The following is an 18260-nucleotide window of genomic DNA, read 5'->3' on the forward strand; positions in this document are numbered from 1 at the left end:
CAAAACAATCTCTGTTCTTATTAATTTAACTATCATCACTAAGTCTAGTCACTGACCACTGAGTTTTCTCCATTAATCCTCTCTCACTTCATCTCTACAACAGCACTGGATTCCATGACTGATATTCAAGAATACCTGATTCTTGACATCAATCAAAGATGGAACTGGTTAAAACAAAGATGTAGCTACTCATCTTTACCTCAAAATCCTCCCCTCCAAGGGTCAGTTAATCAATCAGAGAGCGCATTGATCTGATTTCTGAAGCCAGGGAGTTCAGAATACTCCAACTCATCACCACCTTTTTCTTCACAACAGCCCATAATCAAATCCTGATGCTGGATTCTTCACAAAAGCCTCTGCATTAATCTCTTCATCTTTAAATTTACTTCTTAGATTGGACCCCGATCATTTCACAATTGGACCAAGGCCAGCTTCTCTTCCCTGGCCTCCTCATGTCTACCATCCCCACATCCACTCCCATCTCATTCAAAAGTTGAAACTTTTAAAATTTTCTAAAAGTTCATTACATGTATTAAACTTAGAGCTTTTAAGTTCATCTTAAAATTATATTATTCTATTTATAAGTCTAGGAAATGTTCACATTTTCCTTCTTTTCCTCATAAGGAATTTTCAAATATGCTGAGATAATTCAAAGAATAATACAGTGATCACTTGCTTTCCCACATCTCAGAGTCAACAATTATTACAATTTTGTCATATTTGTATATAAAAGGCATTTGAAAGTAAATTACAGACATCATGGCATTCCTCACTCAAGAATAAGGACACTACCCTCCATACCTCTAACACCATTATCACACCTAAGAAAATAATAGTTCCAAAATACCATCTAATATCCAGTCCGTATTTAAACTTCCTCAACTGTTCTTCAAATGTCTTTCAAAGCTGGGTTTTGATTTTTTTAAAACCAAGATATGATTAAGGCTCATATATTATATGTGCTGTTGTCTCTCTTTAGTCTCTTTCTGAGGAAGTCAATCTATATATTTTAATGATATGAAGAAACCAAGCAACAATACCCTACATTATCATTCTTTCTGATGTGAGGGAGTATGATAGTTTTGGCTTGTTTCTTCACCCTCAGTATTCCCTATGAGCTGGAGGTTAGGTGTAAAGGATTGATTAGATTCAGCTCACACATTTTTGGCAAGAATACCTTTAAGCTGTTGCTCTACACTTCATACTGCATCCCATCAGGAGGCATATAATATCAGTTGTCCCCCTTTTAATGATTCTGAGTTTGATCACTTGATCAAGGGGGCATCATGCGATTTTTACCTTGATACCAAGTCTTTTATTTTGCCTTATGCCTCAGGTTTAAAAGTCTTCATATCTGTGCCAAAGCCTGCCAGGAACTCTAAACTAGTTTACTTCTCTGGTCTCTTCTGACACTTCTTCCTTACCTGTTTCTTGCAGTGTTCTCTCTCTTCTGTTTAATGTCTCCCCCACTTCTCTGTGAGCTTAGTTTCCTAACCAATCATCCATCTTCCTCCACCATCCAAGCAGTTCCTGAAATTCTATTCTATGAAGCTCCCATGAATTTAAATACACTGATCACAGTTGATGTTGGCTTTTCAACCTCAAGTTTACTGCCTCGTTTTTAGAATGTGCCACAGAAACAAGGGCTATTTCTACTAAATCTGTTCTGTATATGACCTCTAATGGCAATACATAAACATAGGTGCTTACTGATGACTATGACATGAAGGTCTCAGTAGTTGTCATCTGCATCTAATAAGAGTTTTCTCACTGAGCAAAGCACTAGTGAGTATTTATGCAGTCGTTTCTGCCATTCATTTAAAATCCACCTGTACCTCCCTCTGTAACTATGTTTGCAAACCAACCACAGCAAGAAGGCACAAGTATTTTCAAACACCTTTGTAGGATACATCTTATATACTATTGACTATTTGCCAGTAATGTTTGTTTTTTTTTAATGCCTGGATCATCCTAATTGCACAAATTGGACCATCATGGGCATTCAGCAATATTTCTCACCAACAGGAAAAGCAAATATATTCTGAGAATGTTTTCTCAAAACAGGTCTTATTTTGAAGCTGTGTATTAGTTACTACACATGCAAAATGAATTAAGAATTGAGATCACTGTCTGGATCATTCAGACCAAAAGTCAGAGAAGTATCCAGAGAAGGCAAAAAAGTGTTCCGCCGAGTTTGGATTATTTGGGTAACTCCACCAACCATCCAATTCATGTGGATTGTATAGTCCAGCTTAGGCCTAAAAGTAAATCATCTGTTTATATTCTTTCTAGTTAGCAATCATCTGCCTACTATTATATGTACAAGAATAACAAGTCTGTTGACATCTCATTTTCTTGCTTTTTACCATCTGTGTTCCAACTTGGAAACTAGGGAGAAAGATACTGGGCACAGAATTTTAAAAGGACCTGCTTTTTTCCTTTCTCATGACCAATCTAAGCTGAAATGACTAAACAATGCAAATGGCACCAAATTCATCCTCCTTCTCCAAGGCTTGTCTGGGGCAAACCGTGCAGCATACGAGGTTTACTTCAGCCCCACTGCCCCTATAAAAACTTGCCCTTAACACAGTAATCCAGTCTTTACTTCTAAGCTAAATGTAAACTGATGATATTCCTTCTCCAAGAAGCATGTGTTTAAACCTGGTCTTCAACTGAGGAAGGAAAAGGTCCCTCTTAAGTAGGCATTTCAGGCTCCGCAGGCAGACCAAGGTTGTGTGGGGCATCAAGCCTTCCCTGTCTTACTGAAGTTACATGACATAAGCAATCACCTGCTCTATTTTTATGTTTGACTCTATCAATAGGTAAGTGTCTTCTAAGCTAGTATTTGCATAGTTCTGTAACATTTGCAGAGCATGTCACATTACCTTGTCTAATCTTTTTTTTTTTTTTTTTTTTTTTTTTAACTTTTATACTAAGTATTTTATTATATGCTGCCACCAGTGTATATAAAATAATTACCCTTGTGAAACAGAAATTCATGAATATTCAGAGAGGTAGACTGACAAAAGTAGAAGTTTATATAGTATGGCACGTGTTATAGAGACAGGCTTTTGTACAGGCTTCAGATTTAGCTTTCCTTTGAATATTCACCGGTTTATGAAAAGTGGTTTAAAAACCTTGCAAAGATTCATTTTACTACAAAAAGGAACAGACTTTCTGAGGTCTGAAGGGATTTGTACTTGAAGATACTCCAGTCAGCAGGGGGTCATGTTGAGCATTCTGCAGACAGAATTGTTTCAAATCTGCAGCTGCCTGGGAAACCTTCACGCGGTTGAGCCCGGCCTCCAGCCGGAGCTGTTGAACCACTTTCTTCATAGCGGCGACGCTGGAGGAACCAGACATGGCGCACGCGAGAGCTGGGCAGATCGGCAATCCGTCGGTGGATCGGTGGTGGGTCCGCAGGGCCAAACGGCGGGACTGCGGGGCGGCGGAGCGGCCACCTTGTCTAATCTTGACAAAGCCCCATATTCTTGTCTCCACTTTACAAATAAGGAAGCTGGCTCCCTGCCACCAAGTGCTGAGCCCATGGCTCTAACCAAGGTCTTATAACTCTACATGGCTGTTCTTTCCATTCTGGTCTACAAACCAATTTTGCCTCTTCCCCTAGAAGAAAGGGGATGACCCAACCATGGACTTGCCCAGCCCCTAAAAGTGTTCTCCAGGTTTCAAAAGCAAGAACGATTGATTCTACTACCAACAGATATTTCACTCACACACACACAAACACACACACAATTTTTTGAATATTCAGGTAACAGAAGGAATAATAAATAGATCTCGCCTATTCTTCTCACAGGGGGTTCAAACCATAATCAGGTAACAGGAGAAGAACCACAGGACAAAGCTATGTCATGATCACATAATTCCAAAGCAGGAAGCACCAAGTAACTGGGGTAGAGGAACCAGTAATTTTATGTTGCTTTTACTAGGCACATTCAATGATGAGTTTTAAAGAAAAGTCAGCCTCTCTCTCACTTTATGATATATAGACCTAAAGTTACACATAAATCCAATGATATTTAAAATGCACTTCAAACAACTCATGCATTGCCATTCTAGTTATAAATTTTTATAAGAAAATAAAAGATGACAAATTATTACTGTATGATGGGTTCAAAACTTGACTGTACCCACTAACCAGCAAACTATTGCAAAAAGGCATGAATATTTTCAAACATCTTTGCAGAGTATTTTTCACGTACCATATCTCATGCCTGACACATGTTTTATACACAGATCACTGTAACTGAAAAAATACCAACAGTCAATCATAGACTTCTGGCAGCATTTCTGGAAGTTCAATACACACAATTATCTTATAGATCTTACAGATGCTCCCAAATACCTTACAACGCTTACAATTATCTTATATCAGGGGTTGGCAAACTTTTTCTGAAAAGGGCTTTGCAGACCATATTTTAGGCATTTCAGATCATATGACCTCATTGGAAGTATACCATTCTTCTCTCCATAGCATGAAAGCAGACATAGACAGTATGTAAATGATGGGTATGGCTGTGTCCAATAAAGTTTTATTTACAGTATCAGGCCCACAGGTCAGTTTGCCAACCCCTTCTACAAAAAACTTATTTTTACCAAGTCTGTCTTTCCTACTACAATGAGACTATACCTAGAACACATCACTAAAATGGGCTGGGCAGTGCTGCTCACCTGCGACCCAATAGTCTCCTGGAAGCACCGGCCAAGCTGCGTCTTCGCAGTCACTGGATACACGTGAGGAATGACTTGCTGGTGGGAGTATGAGGAATGGACTGTCTGGGTCTTCTGGACAGGAAGCCCTTGGTAAGAGACTTGGGACTGGCCTGGTTGAGCTTCTTTTACCTTCTGGCTTGTTGGGCCATCAACTCTTGAAACCTGATGTATCTGGACTGAGGCCTCAGGAGGGTGCTTCACATGGATATTGACTATGTTAGGAGGAAATTTCACTAAAACAGATTGGGAAGAAAACTTATCAGTCATAAATAATTAATACGCACATCAGGATGAAAGTAAATGTTCATGCTAGTCAGCGTGAAACTAAGTTTTATATATACACATATACTTAAGTACATATCTATTATACCTGGGATAAATGATACATTTTTAGTGTGTATCTATTTTTGCTGCACAGCCATTAAAAAACTCTTGAGAGTAAAAGGGGACACTCAAAAATTAAACCTGAATTTATATACTTTAAAGAATAAAACTGCTTTTACTAAGAGAAATTTAAACTTCTCACAGTAACAGATCCATGAGACAAAAATTTTTTTCAGAGGAGTCATAAAACTATGAAATTTGTGCTACTTGTGGTCATACATTCTATCAAACAAGAGTAATAAAGACTCAAGAGTTTGATTATTTTTGAATTTCTCACAAAGTTTCCATCGTAGAGACCGTAGGATTTACAACACAATTTCACAAAGCATAGTTCTCTTACCCTTAAACCTGGTGTGTACATACTTTTGTGCTTCCCGTGACACACACAAAATACCAAAGTGTGATATTTTACATCTCTATTTTCTTTCTCTGCAGCTTTCACACAGAATTTCATCTTCTGATGCTAAGATTCAGGTTTTAAAGAATAAGAGCCAGTAACACTTCTCTGACCCCTTTTTAAAAAATTGTGCATGTGTAAGAGGTGCCATGTTGAAAAGAATGAATTAGTTATAGAATTTCTGAGCTCCAAGTGACCTAGTTTACCTTCCTCTACAGATGAATAAACTGAAGCCCAGGGAGGTGAGGTTATAGATTGTTTAGAACTAAAACCAAGCGCTCTTCGACTACAAAATAGACTTGGTGTTCATCAGCAGGTACTGTGTGATCTACTAGTTTATTAATCCCATAAGGGCCAGAACACCATCTTGTTCATCTTTCCATTTCCCAGGACCTGCCAGAACAGTGCCATGTATGTTTATCAGCTCTTGGTCCTGCATCACCAGAGAAAGATGGGCTCCATTTTCTTATTTCCTAGATACCATTCCCTACCGTCTAGAAAGCACTGGCACCATATACCTGGGCCCATATTCTGTTCCAATACCAGCCCTGCAGACACTTGGCTTCTGTGTGGGGTTGGCATGTTAACAGAGTTCTGACGAATGGGCAAAATCAAAATAATCAGCTTACCGTTGACTCCTTGCTGGCTGGTCATGGTCAGAGGCAAAGTATGTGTTGAGTGGACGACATGTGTTCCCAACGCCTTGCCTGACTGCTGGGAATGCTGATAAAGTTTAGGCACGCTAGCACCATGGACTGGAATCTGACAAAGCTTCCCTGTGAAATTTGGAGGGCACTGGCATTTGTCCCTTGAACTGCACTGGCCTCCATTCATACATGGAAGATGGCAAATTACTGTAAAGGAAAAGAGAAAATGTGGAGAGTTGGTTAGTTTCTCAAATGCTAAGTAACAATCAACCAACAAAACTCCCCCAAAGCACAGCCAACATATTCCCAATGACTTTAGAAATGGTAAACAAAGGAATATACACTATGACAAAAATACTTCCTTTTTTTTTTTTTTTTTTTTTTACTATCTTTTTGTTTCCACCTTAAGTAAGTCATTTAGCTCTCCAATTGCTTGTGGTTGTTCACCCACAATGGTGGAAAAAATTCATGGGAAAAAATATACATGTATATAAATATATATAAAGTAGCCACTCAGGATATCTCTTGCATTCTATAATTACTTTGCTTTCCTATTTAATTACTAGTTTATTTACTGTCTCCCTAGATTATAAACTCCTTGGGGGAAAGGAATATGCCTAGTTTAATGACCTTTGTATCCTCAGCACCTAGAATAATGCCTGGCACACGGTGGACATTAAATATTTCCTCAAAGAATAAACAAGTGAGAGTGCTAAAAATAATATTTGTTGAGAATTTTCTCTACGTAAGACACTGAAATAAGTGCTACCCAGAATAAGGGAGCAGAATAGTTTGAATCCTGCTTTACAGGAATTTGCAATCTCACTGGGATAACAAGACCACAGAGAAACCTAGAAGTAGCAGTGATTAATAGCTGGAAATTTATTTAGAATACCAAAAGATAAAAGGACATGTTTGGGTGAAGAATTTTAAAAGGAGTTTTAAATTCTGGCTAAATTCAACTTAAGGCCAACCTATTTATCACGAATGAATTCTTCCTATCAGCCCTTGAACTGATCGGATTTCCAGCAGCTTAAAAAATAGCCCCTCAACTCCATTTTCTTCCAGCTTCTACTCTGCTTCAATCCTCTCCTCCATGACCAAACTTTCCAAAAGAATTGTCTGCTCACTTCTCCACTCACTATCAGCCAGCAAGGGCCACATTGTGTTTCCCTTTCCCCACACCTCTCCTACGCTGAAACTCCTCTTCATCAGGTCACTAATGGTCTCCATGTTGCTAAATCCAATGGATGGATTTCAGTCTTCCCTTGGCTTCTGTGACATCTCAACCCATCTAGTTTGCTCTTTCCTCTTTGTTCACTGTATCTTAATATTCTTTGCAGACCCCACTCTTTCCTTACCCTTGAAACACTGATGTGCTTCAAGATCTGGTCTTAAAATCTTCTGCTTTACTAACTCCATACATTCTGATTTCAGCCTATCATATGATGATGTCACCCAAAACTATATTTCTTAGCCAAAGCTTTCTGCTGTGCTCCACATTGTCTACTACTGTTTATTCCCTGTAGATCTTCTACAGGCATCTCAAACTTACAATGTCCTAAATGGAACTTGATCATCTTCCCCTAACATCTCCATTCACTGAGAGACCCTTAACAGAAACCTGAGGGCTGCTCTATCCTTTCACCCATCCAAACATCCATCTCCAGGTCCTGCCTTCTAAACATTCATCAAATATGCCCACAACTTTCTCATCATAGAGATCCTGTTCTCTCTGAAACCTCATTCCCTACAATCTAGCTACACTGACCTGGATTCAGTTCCTCAGTGGACAGGGCCTCTCATCCCTCCTTAAGCTTTATATACCCTGTATATAAACCCTGTGTTCCAGTGGCCTGGAACACTCTTTCCATTTGTCCCCCCTCACCTACCTAACTCCTACTCACCTTTTGGATACTGCTTAAACCTCAGTTCCCTGGAAGCACTTCCAATTGCCCCTCATCTAGGTTTGGTGCTTCTCCTCTGTGCTTCCGTGGGCTCTCATTCACTGCTCATCATGCTGCTTGGCTTACTGCATTACAATCACCTGACTACTTTTCTGTACACCTCATTCAACTAGAGTGCTGTGAGGTCAGGGACTTTAATGTTTTACCTCTAGCATGTAGCTCAGCTTTTAGAAAAAAGGCTGCAGCTCAAAAAAAAAAAAAAATATTAGATGAAAGAATGAACACATTTACGGCTACCACTTTGTCAAATACCATTCTACATACTACAGAAGAAAGTAAAAGCTAACTGGAACTACTAGGTAATACATGATAACTAAAAATACAAATAAGTAACATTGGAAAATATAAAATGTAAATTCTGTGGAACTCCAGTGAAAAGTCATTTCTGGGAAGTCAAAACAGACTTTACAGGAGAGCTCATTTGAGATAAGTCTTTGAAGCTGGGTAGGCTTCAGAAAAACAGAAAGGATTGTATCTTAGGAGGATAGTGTGTAAGAAAGGGGGAAGTAGGCATATTTGGGAGATAATGAGAAAGTCTATCTTGTTGAAACCCCAGATTCCTGAGGGGAGGGGTCAGGTGATAAACTGGAAGATGTAGGCTAAGTCAGACAATGGATAAAGGCCTGATAAAAAGTTTGGATTTTATTCTGTAATTAGTAAGTTATTTTGTAGACCCCAAGGAGAGAATTTTCCAGGAAGATTACTCTTGTGATGGCATGTGGCATTAGCTGGAAAGGAGAGTGACCTAGGTGGAGAAGTCAGATAGGAGACTATTAAAATAACTGAAAGACAAGTTGAAAAATCCATGGATTAGGATGATGGCAACAAGAATTAAAAGAAACATGAAGTAATATTATGATAGATGGGCAATCAGTACAACATGGAGATACGACACAGGAAATAAACAGCAAGCCAAAGAAGAGGGAAGACAGTGAAGGAGAAAGGAAAGAGCTGGAAAAAATGACCAAGGTAACCACCTAGAACTATGTCCAGGATCTCACTATGTGGCAGATGAAGTCAAAACTGCCCACGCTGGATAGGGTCTGGAATATGTTTCCACCAGTGTCTGATCCACACTGAGGTGCAGAGTAAGAAGAAGAGTCAAAGCTGACTCTGAGGTTGAGTCAAAGACTTTGTAACTCCCAGTTCAATTCTGAATTGAATTTCTAAATGACAGGTTGGCTACGCTGGATGGGTTCAGTGTTTAATGGGCAAGGACACAGGGAGCCTGGCCAAGATTTCACAATACTACAAATAACTTATAACTGGAATACAAGCACTCCTCACTTTTGTATGGTTCCAATATGCATGAATTTCAGTTAATGCAGTTTAGCTAAATAACTTCAGTCCCCCAACAACACGGTATGAACTTCATTTGCCACAATATTAACTAGGTAAGTGCATAAAGTACAAACTTCACTGCTAGCTCTTTGGTCCACAAACCACTACATAAATAACAGATGTGTACCATGATCAGTAATCAATCATGTCACTTCCTTCAGAGGCTGTTGGCAATTGATCCCAGCATATCTGTTATTCAGTTCATGCACAGACAGCAAAGCAGGTAGTTGTGTTGCCTCCTCACTTTACATTGATAAACTCGCATGACATTTTACAGAAGTGTATAGTCAAAAGGGCCAACAACAACAACAAAAAAGCGTGGCAAAGAAATGAAAAGTGGTGACATTGGAAGTGAAATTGGAAAGTGGTTGTGATGTAGGATAAAGATGGTCCAAAGGAAATAACATCAAAGGAACTCACAGATATTCCACAACTTTGAAAGCATAATGGTAAGATATTGGAACCTGATTCAAACTTGGGAAGGAGTATAACGGCTCACTAAGGCAAAGAAGAGATACTCCACATCATAAAGTACATGAGAAGAAAGCAAAAATGTTCTAACTACTCTTGTTAAGTTCTACTCGAAGAAAGAAAACACTTTAATTCTCAGTGTTTCTAACATTTTAAATTACAGGGCACTAGATAAATATCAGCTTTACTATTTTTCTTCCTTTCCCTATAAATACATCACCTACAGTAAAACAACTGTAATGTTTTGACAAAAAAAATTTTTAAGGTGATAGAATTAGTAATTTTCCCATTGATTATTAAGATCATTTTGCACAGTTACAGCTTGCATGGTTATTTTTATGGTCCTGCATCACCATGCAAGGAGGACTACCTTTAATCTTTATTAAAATAACTTCATCTATGTTATCATCTTTTTTTTTTTTTTTTTTACAAAGAAGCTGACTTTTGTTTCTAATATCAATAGCAGATTTTGGAATCCAACATGAATTTAATTAGCTTTGTTTAAAACTATTTTTAAACCTCTGAGATAGCTTCCACACAAATATTTCAAGAACTGTACTAGTCTAAGTGGATACAGCAATAATCCCAGAAGAGAACTCCAATAACCCTGTTTCTCTATGGTCACAAAGGAAACCGTTTCTGCTGACTTATTCCAACCAACAACAGACCACTATTTATAACCATTTATGAATGAGAAATAAAATACCTATTCTCCTGTTCCCGCATTTTCACAACATCTAAATTATAATTTAAAGTTCTTTGCCCCAGCTCACTCACTGTGCATTGAGTTCTTTGTGGCAGGTGCTATTTTTAAAGTTAAATAGTCTTTTATGTCAAAGAAAACAAATTTAAAATCAACCTACAAAAGTTAAAGATTTAACTATGAATAGTTTCTTTCTGTTTCAAAAGTTCATGCCACTCTCAAAACATCGCCTGGTGATATATAGTCTGTGCAGCCAGCGTTCTATAAAACTTTCTCAACATACGAAGAGGAAAAAGAATAAGTTATCTTTAAGGCTGGCTTGTGGAATACTGGTTGTAAGTCTAGCTATGGCACATATATTTTAGAACATATAACTGGAAGGTGTAATGCAGAACGCTGGCTGAGAAATTCCATAACCTTGTCAGCTTGACATTTTGCTGGCCATCACCATAATTCACTACATTGCATCATACGGTCACCTGGGACCTACAGCAAATAACAGGAGGTATATGGGCCTTCAGCCTGTTATTCTAGAAAGTGGAATATCGTGACAACCACTCCCAGTATCTCATGGTACAACTATAAAAGGTCACAATGAGCAAAAGGATCCAGGCTGGAAGAAAAAGTTGGAGGCTTTAAATATGCCCAGCATTTCATTGCGTTCCACCATTCACACTGGTCTGTAAAACAACTTGCAGGACTCAAGAAACTGGACTGACAGGATAATATTCACAGTCTGTGCCACAAATTGGAACTTAGTTTAAATGAATAGGTACTGACTTGGATACAAATATGGGAAAACCGAATTTTCTGCAGATTTGAGTTATAAAAAGCTAGACTCTCATTCTTCCCTGTTATCTTAGCTGACTATAAAAATATTTCAGCTGCTTGTCCCCAAAAGGCGCTCTAAGAATGTACTTGACTTTCCTACAGCAACACCCAGGCCCCTCCACCCACCCCCTCGCTTTGTGTGCCAGCAGACAGACTGTTTCAAGTTATTGTGGCTAAAGCAGAACAGGGAAAACAAACCTCCATCTGAAGGAAAACTTACATCTGTCATTTCACAGAACAGACATACACATGATTTTGATTTGAATAGCTACTTCAACTTTCCCACTTGTCTCTGATTAGGAGAATAACGTTCCCTTAAAGGCTTTCAACATTTTGTTTGATGTCCCTTGCAGGGTGAAAAGAAAGCAATAACATTTTTAGAAAGTACAAGGTATCATTTTATTTCTCCCTCAATATACCTACATCACCCTCTTTTAAAGGGTACCCATAGATTCTATTCAGCCAGAAAGTAGGTTAAAAATGTAGTTACTTAAAGCTTTCAGATAACAAGTACGTCAGATAATAATTAAATGCCACAGCAAACCACTGCTCATTTTAAGAACCTATCCCACTTTTTAAAAACCTGCATTCTTGCCTTTTAATTCAGTATGCATCATCCTGCCACACCAAAAAATAAAATAAAATAAATAAAGCAACTGAAGCTGAAAGCCAAGATGGAAGTCACGTTCCTTTGGAGCAAGGACAGAGGAACTGAGGAGGGCTCGTCTTACACAGAAGCCAAGAAAGGAAGTGCAGAGATTAGTAGGCATTTACTAAAATCTAAGTTTGAGTATTTTTATTGAATGCAGGGATTTATCATTGCTGTGCTCCAAAACTGCTTACAGCCAATTCTTGATTATCTGTCTGCTAACGTGTACTAAGTCCCAGACTGAACCAAGAAAACATTCAAGTAACAGGTTGTCTGGAACAACCTGTCCAAGGAGGTGACCTTTTACCTAAACCTAAAAGGAGAAGAATCCCGTGATGTGAAAGTTGGCAGAAGAATGTTTGCAGAAGAAGAAATATTAGGAGCTAAGACCTTGAGGTGAGACATGGCTTAGAAAGGCCCAGAAACTGAAAGGAGGCTGATGTGGTGGGAATGTCAGAGGAGAAGAGCACGTGAGAAAAGCTGGGTGGAGAGACAGAGAAGGGCCAGATTCCTGTTTCTTTCCACAAGGATATAGGGCTGCCTATAATACAGTAAATAGGAAAAATATAAGTAAGTTAATACTTGGGACCAGGACAGATTATGAATCACAGGAGACAGAACCAGGGGAAGAGAAAGAACAAGGATAAGTAAGGGTAAGTAGAATCATCTATTGTATACACAAGAAATGTGCATTGTAAACTTGGCTTTGAGTTTCTGGACCTTAGCCAGATTGAAGTTAAATTCTGGAAGGTTTAATTTAAGACTCAAATAGATAATGATTCTACAGATAAGAGGACTTTTAAAAAATTCTTTATATTGATTACATATGGGCATGATAATCATAGTGGGTGGAATGGTGGTCTCCCAAAAGGTACACCCATGTCCTGTGAATGTCCAGAATCTGTGAATATTACTTCATGTGGTAGATGAGTGAACACCACCTTACAATGCAAAACAAATGCAATTAGAAATCCTGAGAGGAGGCACTTGTCCTGGAGTATCCAGGTGACCTCTCATTTCAGTGACAAGGTCCTTTTAAGAGTGAGGGCCAGGGAGCTTTGATCGAAGAGGAAGAGGCAATATGACTGAGGCAGAGATTGGAATGATGCAGCTAGAAGTCAAGGAGCGCCAACAGCCATGAGAAGCGGGAAGAGGCAAGGAACGGACCCTCCTCTAGAGCCTCCAGAGGGAGCGTGGCCCTGCCTACACCTTGATTTTGATCTTCTGGTCTCCAGAACTGTGAGAGAATACATCTCTATTGTTTTAAGCAAAAAAAAAAGAAGAAGAAAAAGGTATAATAATACAATGTGTGTAACATTATGAGACTAATGTTCTTCATAGTACGTGTAAAAGGAAAAAACAGAGTCTAAAGATATCTTGGAGCAAAGAGAAAATGCTTCCACAGAAGCTAAAAATGCACCCACCATACTCTTTGCTGCCATACACAATCTCTTTGTTTTACCTGCTCTGGAAATTAAGATGACCATTTTCATCCCATCCCCATCTATCAAATGCTAAAGTACACTGGACTAGAATTAAAGGAAATTCACATTTCAACAAATGCAATATCTCAACCTTAATACAAACAAAAATCCCACAAATCTAATTTTTAATGCTGGTGCACATTAGCGAATGCTTGGATAGCACATTCTGTTTATAATCCAGGAGATAGGAAGCCCTACCACCCACACATGCATCAGAGCTTCCTATTTGGGATAAGACCATTCATCATCTCAACTTTGTTTATGGCTTTCTGCTCACTGATCATCAACCTCACCATAGCTGTGGGCTATCTAATTTGATCTAGTTTTATATTTTTCATAACCTATGGAGCCTCCTATATCAAGCAAGTCACAAAATTCCACTTTATATCCTCCATCCACAGAGGCTTGCTCTCAGTAACTCCCAAACCCTGGGCTCTTTTACCCTTAGGAATAACACAGCAACATCTGCAGGCTACAGAGTAAACACACCAGTCCCACACACTTTGGGATAGGGGCAAATCATTTCATTTTGTGGATTACTGTGCCCTCCTCTGCAAAAGGGGGTGGTCCAATGACACAATCCACAGGTTTCTACAACTAAAGTTCTATTCCTACAATTAAAGTTCTCAAAATGCTAACCAAGTTAGTAGAGTGAAATTCAGATTTCCTCATCTCATCTAATGAGACTGGCATGATATAAAATTTTTAAAAGGGACAAATACATATCCAGCCACTTGCAATTTACATAGAAGGGACAGGGTTAATCTGTTACATGGTGTGCTTTGTTTTTATTTTAGTGTATAATCAGACACTGATTCAAACATAAGTTGCCTATTTCATAACAACGCAGTTAATAAAATGCCCAGAGGTTTATGCAAAGCTGACTTCACTTGGGAGAATTATGTAAACATAATTGGGGAAATGATAGTGCTGTACACTAATGGACAGGGAGATAAGTTTCACAAAAATGACGACACACTTCATCCTTAAAGACCATACCTTTTACAGTGGTATCACTGCAACTATCTTCAGGGACACGAAGTCATTTTAACTATTGTAGCAGGGCATTTTCTTTAATGTCATTGCAAAATGCTTTCTCAAGAACCAAGTAATACCACTTAAGCTATACACAATATTAACAATAAGTATAAAAACGTACTGCACCGGAGGGAGGAACACTCCCAAACTCATTCTACGAGGCCACCATCACCCTGATACCAAAACCAGACAACGATGTCACAAAAAAAGAAAACTACAGGCCAATATCACTGATGAACATAGATGCAAAAATCCTCAACAAAATACTAGTAAACAGAATGCAACAGCACATTCAAAGGATCACAGGCAGGGTGGGAGGGAGGGAGACGCAAGAGGGAAGAGATATGGGGATATATGTATATGTATAGCTGATTCACTTTGTTATAAAGCAGCAACTAACACACCATTGTAAAGCAATTATACTCCAATAAAGATGTCAAAAAAAAAAAAAGGATCATATACCCTGCTCAAGTGGGGTTTATTCCAGGAATGCAAGGATTCCTCAATATATGCAAATCAATCAATGTGATAAACCATATTAACAAACTGAAGGAGAAAAAACATATGATCACCACAATAGATGCAGAAAAAGCTTTTGACAAAATTCAACACCCATTTATGATAAAAACTCTCCAGAAAGTCGGCATAGAGGGAACTTACATCAACATAATAAAGGCCATATACGACAAACCCACAGCCAACATCGTCCTCAATGGTGAAATACTGAAACCATTTCCACTAAGATCAGGAACAAGACAAGGTTGCCCACTCTCACCACTATTATTCAACATAGTTTTGGAAGTTTTAGCCACAGCAATCAGAGAAGAAAAAGAAATAAAAGGAATACAAATCAGAAAAGAAGAAGTAAAGCTGTCATTGTTTGCAGATGACATCATACTATACAGAGAATCCTAAAGATGCTACCAGAAAACTCCTAGAGCTAACCAATGAATTTGGTAAAGTAGCGGGATACAAAATTAATGCACAGAAATCTCTTGCATTCCTATACACTAATGATGAAAAATCTGAAAGTGAAATTAAGAAAACACTCTCATTTACCACTGCAACAAAAAGAATAAAATATCTAGGAATAAACCTACCTGAGGAGACAAAAGACCTGTATGCAGAAAATTATAAGACACTGATGAAGGAAATTAAAGAGGACACAAATAGATGGAGAGATATACCATGTTCTTGGATTGGAAGAATAAACATTGTGAAAATGACTATACTACCCAAAGCAATCTACAGATTCAGTGCAATCCCTATCAAACTACGACTGGCATTTTTCACAGAAATAGAACAAAAAATTTCAGAATTTGTATGGAAACACAAAAGACCCCGAATAGCCAAAGCAATCTTGAGAAAGAAAAACGGAGCTGGAGGAATCAGGCTCCTGGACTTCAGACTATACTACAAAGCTACAGTAATCAAGACAGTATGGTACTGGCACAAAAACAGAAATATAGATCAGTGGAACAGGATAGAAAGTCCAGAGATAAACCCACACACATATGGTCACCTTATCTTTGATAAAGGAGGCAAGAATATACAGTGGAGAAAAGACAGCCTCTTCAATAAGCGGTGCTGGGAAAATTGGACAGCTACATGTAAAAGAATGAAATTAGAACACTCCCTAACACCATATACAAAAATAAACTCAAAATGGATTAAAGACCTAAATGTACGGCCAGACACTATTAAACTCTTAGAGGAAAACATAGGCAGAACACTCCATGACATAAATCACAGCAAGATCCTTTATGACCCACCTCCTAGAGAAATGGAAATAAAAACAAAAATAAACAAATGGGACCTAATGAAACTTAAAAGCTTTTGCACAGCAAAGGAAACCATAAACAAGACCAAAAGACAACCCTCAGAATGGGAGAAGATATTTGCAAATGAAGCAACTACAAAGGATTAATCTCCAAAATTTACAAGCAGCTCATGCAGCTCAATATCAAAAAAACAAACAACCCAATCCAAAGATGGGCAGAAGACCTAAATAGAAATTTCTCCAAAGAAGATATACAGATTGCCAACAAACACATGAAAGAACGCTCAACATCATTAATCATTAGAGAAATGCAAATCAAAACTACAACGAGATATCATCTCACACCGGTCAGAATGGCCATCATCAAAAAATCTACAAACAATAAATGCTGGAGAGGGTGTGGAGAAAATGGAACCCTCTTGTGCTGTTGGTGGGAATGTAAATTGATACAGCCACTATGGAGAACAGTATGGAGGTTTCTTAAAAAACTAAAACTAGAACTACCATACGACCCAGCAACCCCACTACTGGGCATATACCCTGAGAGAACCATAATTCAAAAAGAGTCATGTACCACAATGTTCATTGCAGCTCTATTTACAATAGCCAGGACATGGAAGCAACCTAAGTGTCCATCAACAGATGAATGGATAAAGAAGATGTGGCACATACATACAATGGAATATTACTCAGCCATAAAAAGAAACGAAATTGAGTTATTTGTAGTGAGGTGGATGGACCCAGAGACTGTCATACAGAGTGAAGTAAGTCAGAAGGAGAAAAACAAATACCATATGCTAACACATATATATGGAATCTAAAAATAAATAAATAAATAAAAGGTTCTGAAGAACCTAGGGGCAGAACAGGAATAAAGACGCAGACGTAGAGAATGGACTTGAGGACACAGGGAGGGGGAAGGGTAAGCTGGGACGAAGTGAGAGAGTGGCCTGGACATATATACACTACCAAATGTAAAATAGATAGCTAGTGGGAAGCAGCCACATAGCACAGGGACATCAGCTTGGTGCTTTGTGTCTACCTAGAGGGGTGGGATAGGGAGGGTGGGAAGGTGGGAGGGAGACACAAGAGGCAGGAGATATGGGGATGTATGTATATGTATAGCTGATTCACTTTGTTATAAAGCAGAAACTAACACACCATGGTAAAGCAATTATACTCCAATAAAGATGTTAAAAAAAAAAAAGCAAACCAAGATTCCCTGCCCTCCTGGCTCTTACCTTCTGTCATCTCATCATCTTTGTGAGACTCTGGGCATGAGAAGAATCTTGGTTTGGGGCCCAGGAGCAGGACGGCATTCGATAAAGGCTTGTTCTCTCAGTTCTACAGGCTACCAAACACCTCTCTGAGCATGAAAAGAGGTCAGGCAGGGCACAGAGTTGGGTGTTCCAGGGAGGGACCTTCCACAGGGCAGGGCTGGGGCTCCATCTGTAGTGGCCCTTGAAGGGTCTGGATAGGAAGACCTGGGCAGATGTTTTGTGGTGACAGCAGCTCACCAGCACTGGGTGGGGAGTGGGAGAGTACCCTTGGCGATCCTCAGGCACTCTTGCAAGGGGTACAGTAGGGATGAAGGTTCTGTGCAATCAGGCAAGGGTTTGGGGCTAGCATAACTTGGGTTTATCATTATCATTATATTATCTATACCTGCAATGATAATGCCTAGAGGGGCATCCAGGTTACAGTTAGGATTAACCACAGTTCACATTTGCAGTTTTTTGTCCCTATACAGCCATGATACTGTTCCATGCTATATGCTGCTACAGAGCCTGAATAGCTACATAATATCCCATTAAGCTGACAGATGGTAAATTAC

At 38.9% G+C, this 18260-nt stretch overlaps 2 protein-coding genes across 9 annotated transcripts in view; both read right to left on the bottom strand.

Moving 5' to 3' along the window:
- The window catches only part of LTBP1 (latent transforming growth factor beta binding protein 1), a 427484-nt gene that overhangs the window by 204356 nt on the left and 204868 nt on the right, over window positions 1–18260 (bottom strand). For all 8 annotated transcript variants that reach the window (XM_059943619.1, XM_059943615.1, XM_059943620.1 and 5 more), the window contains 2 exons: window positions 6145–6369; window positions 4693–4967 (listed from right to left, as the gene is read on the bottom strand). In XM_059943619.1, coding sequence (XP_059799602.1) covers window positions 4693–4967; window positions 6145–6369 — 500 coding nt within the window. The remainder of the gene's footprint in view (window positions 1–4692; window positions 4968–6144; window positions 6370–18260) is intronic.
- On the bottom strand, window positions 3016–3453 carry LOC132377393 (guanine nucleotide-binding protein G(I)/G(S)/G(O) subunit gamma-5). The gene has a single exon (XM_059943624.1). It carries the CDS (start codon window positions 3361–3363, stop codon window positions 3157–3159), a length of 207 nt encoding a protein of 68 aa, XP_059799607.1. The 5' UTR covers window positions 3364–3453; the 3' UTR covers window positions 3016–3156.

The sequence above is a fragment of the Balaenoptera ricei genome, chromosome 13 (genome assembly GCF_028023285.1).
Source record: "Balaenoptera ricei isolate mBalRic1 chromosome 13, mBalRic1.hap2, whole genome shotgun sequence".
Taxonomy (NCBI): Eukaryota; Metazoa; Chordata; class Mammalia; order Artiodactyla; family Balaenopteridae; genus Balaenoptera; species Balaenoptera ricei.

Excerpts from the sequence above, each read along its gene's own strand:
- LOC132377393 (XM_059943624.1), bottom strand. The coding sequence starts at position 3,363 with ATGTCTGGTTCCTCCAGCGTCGCCGCTATGAAGAAAGTGGTTCAACAG.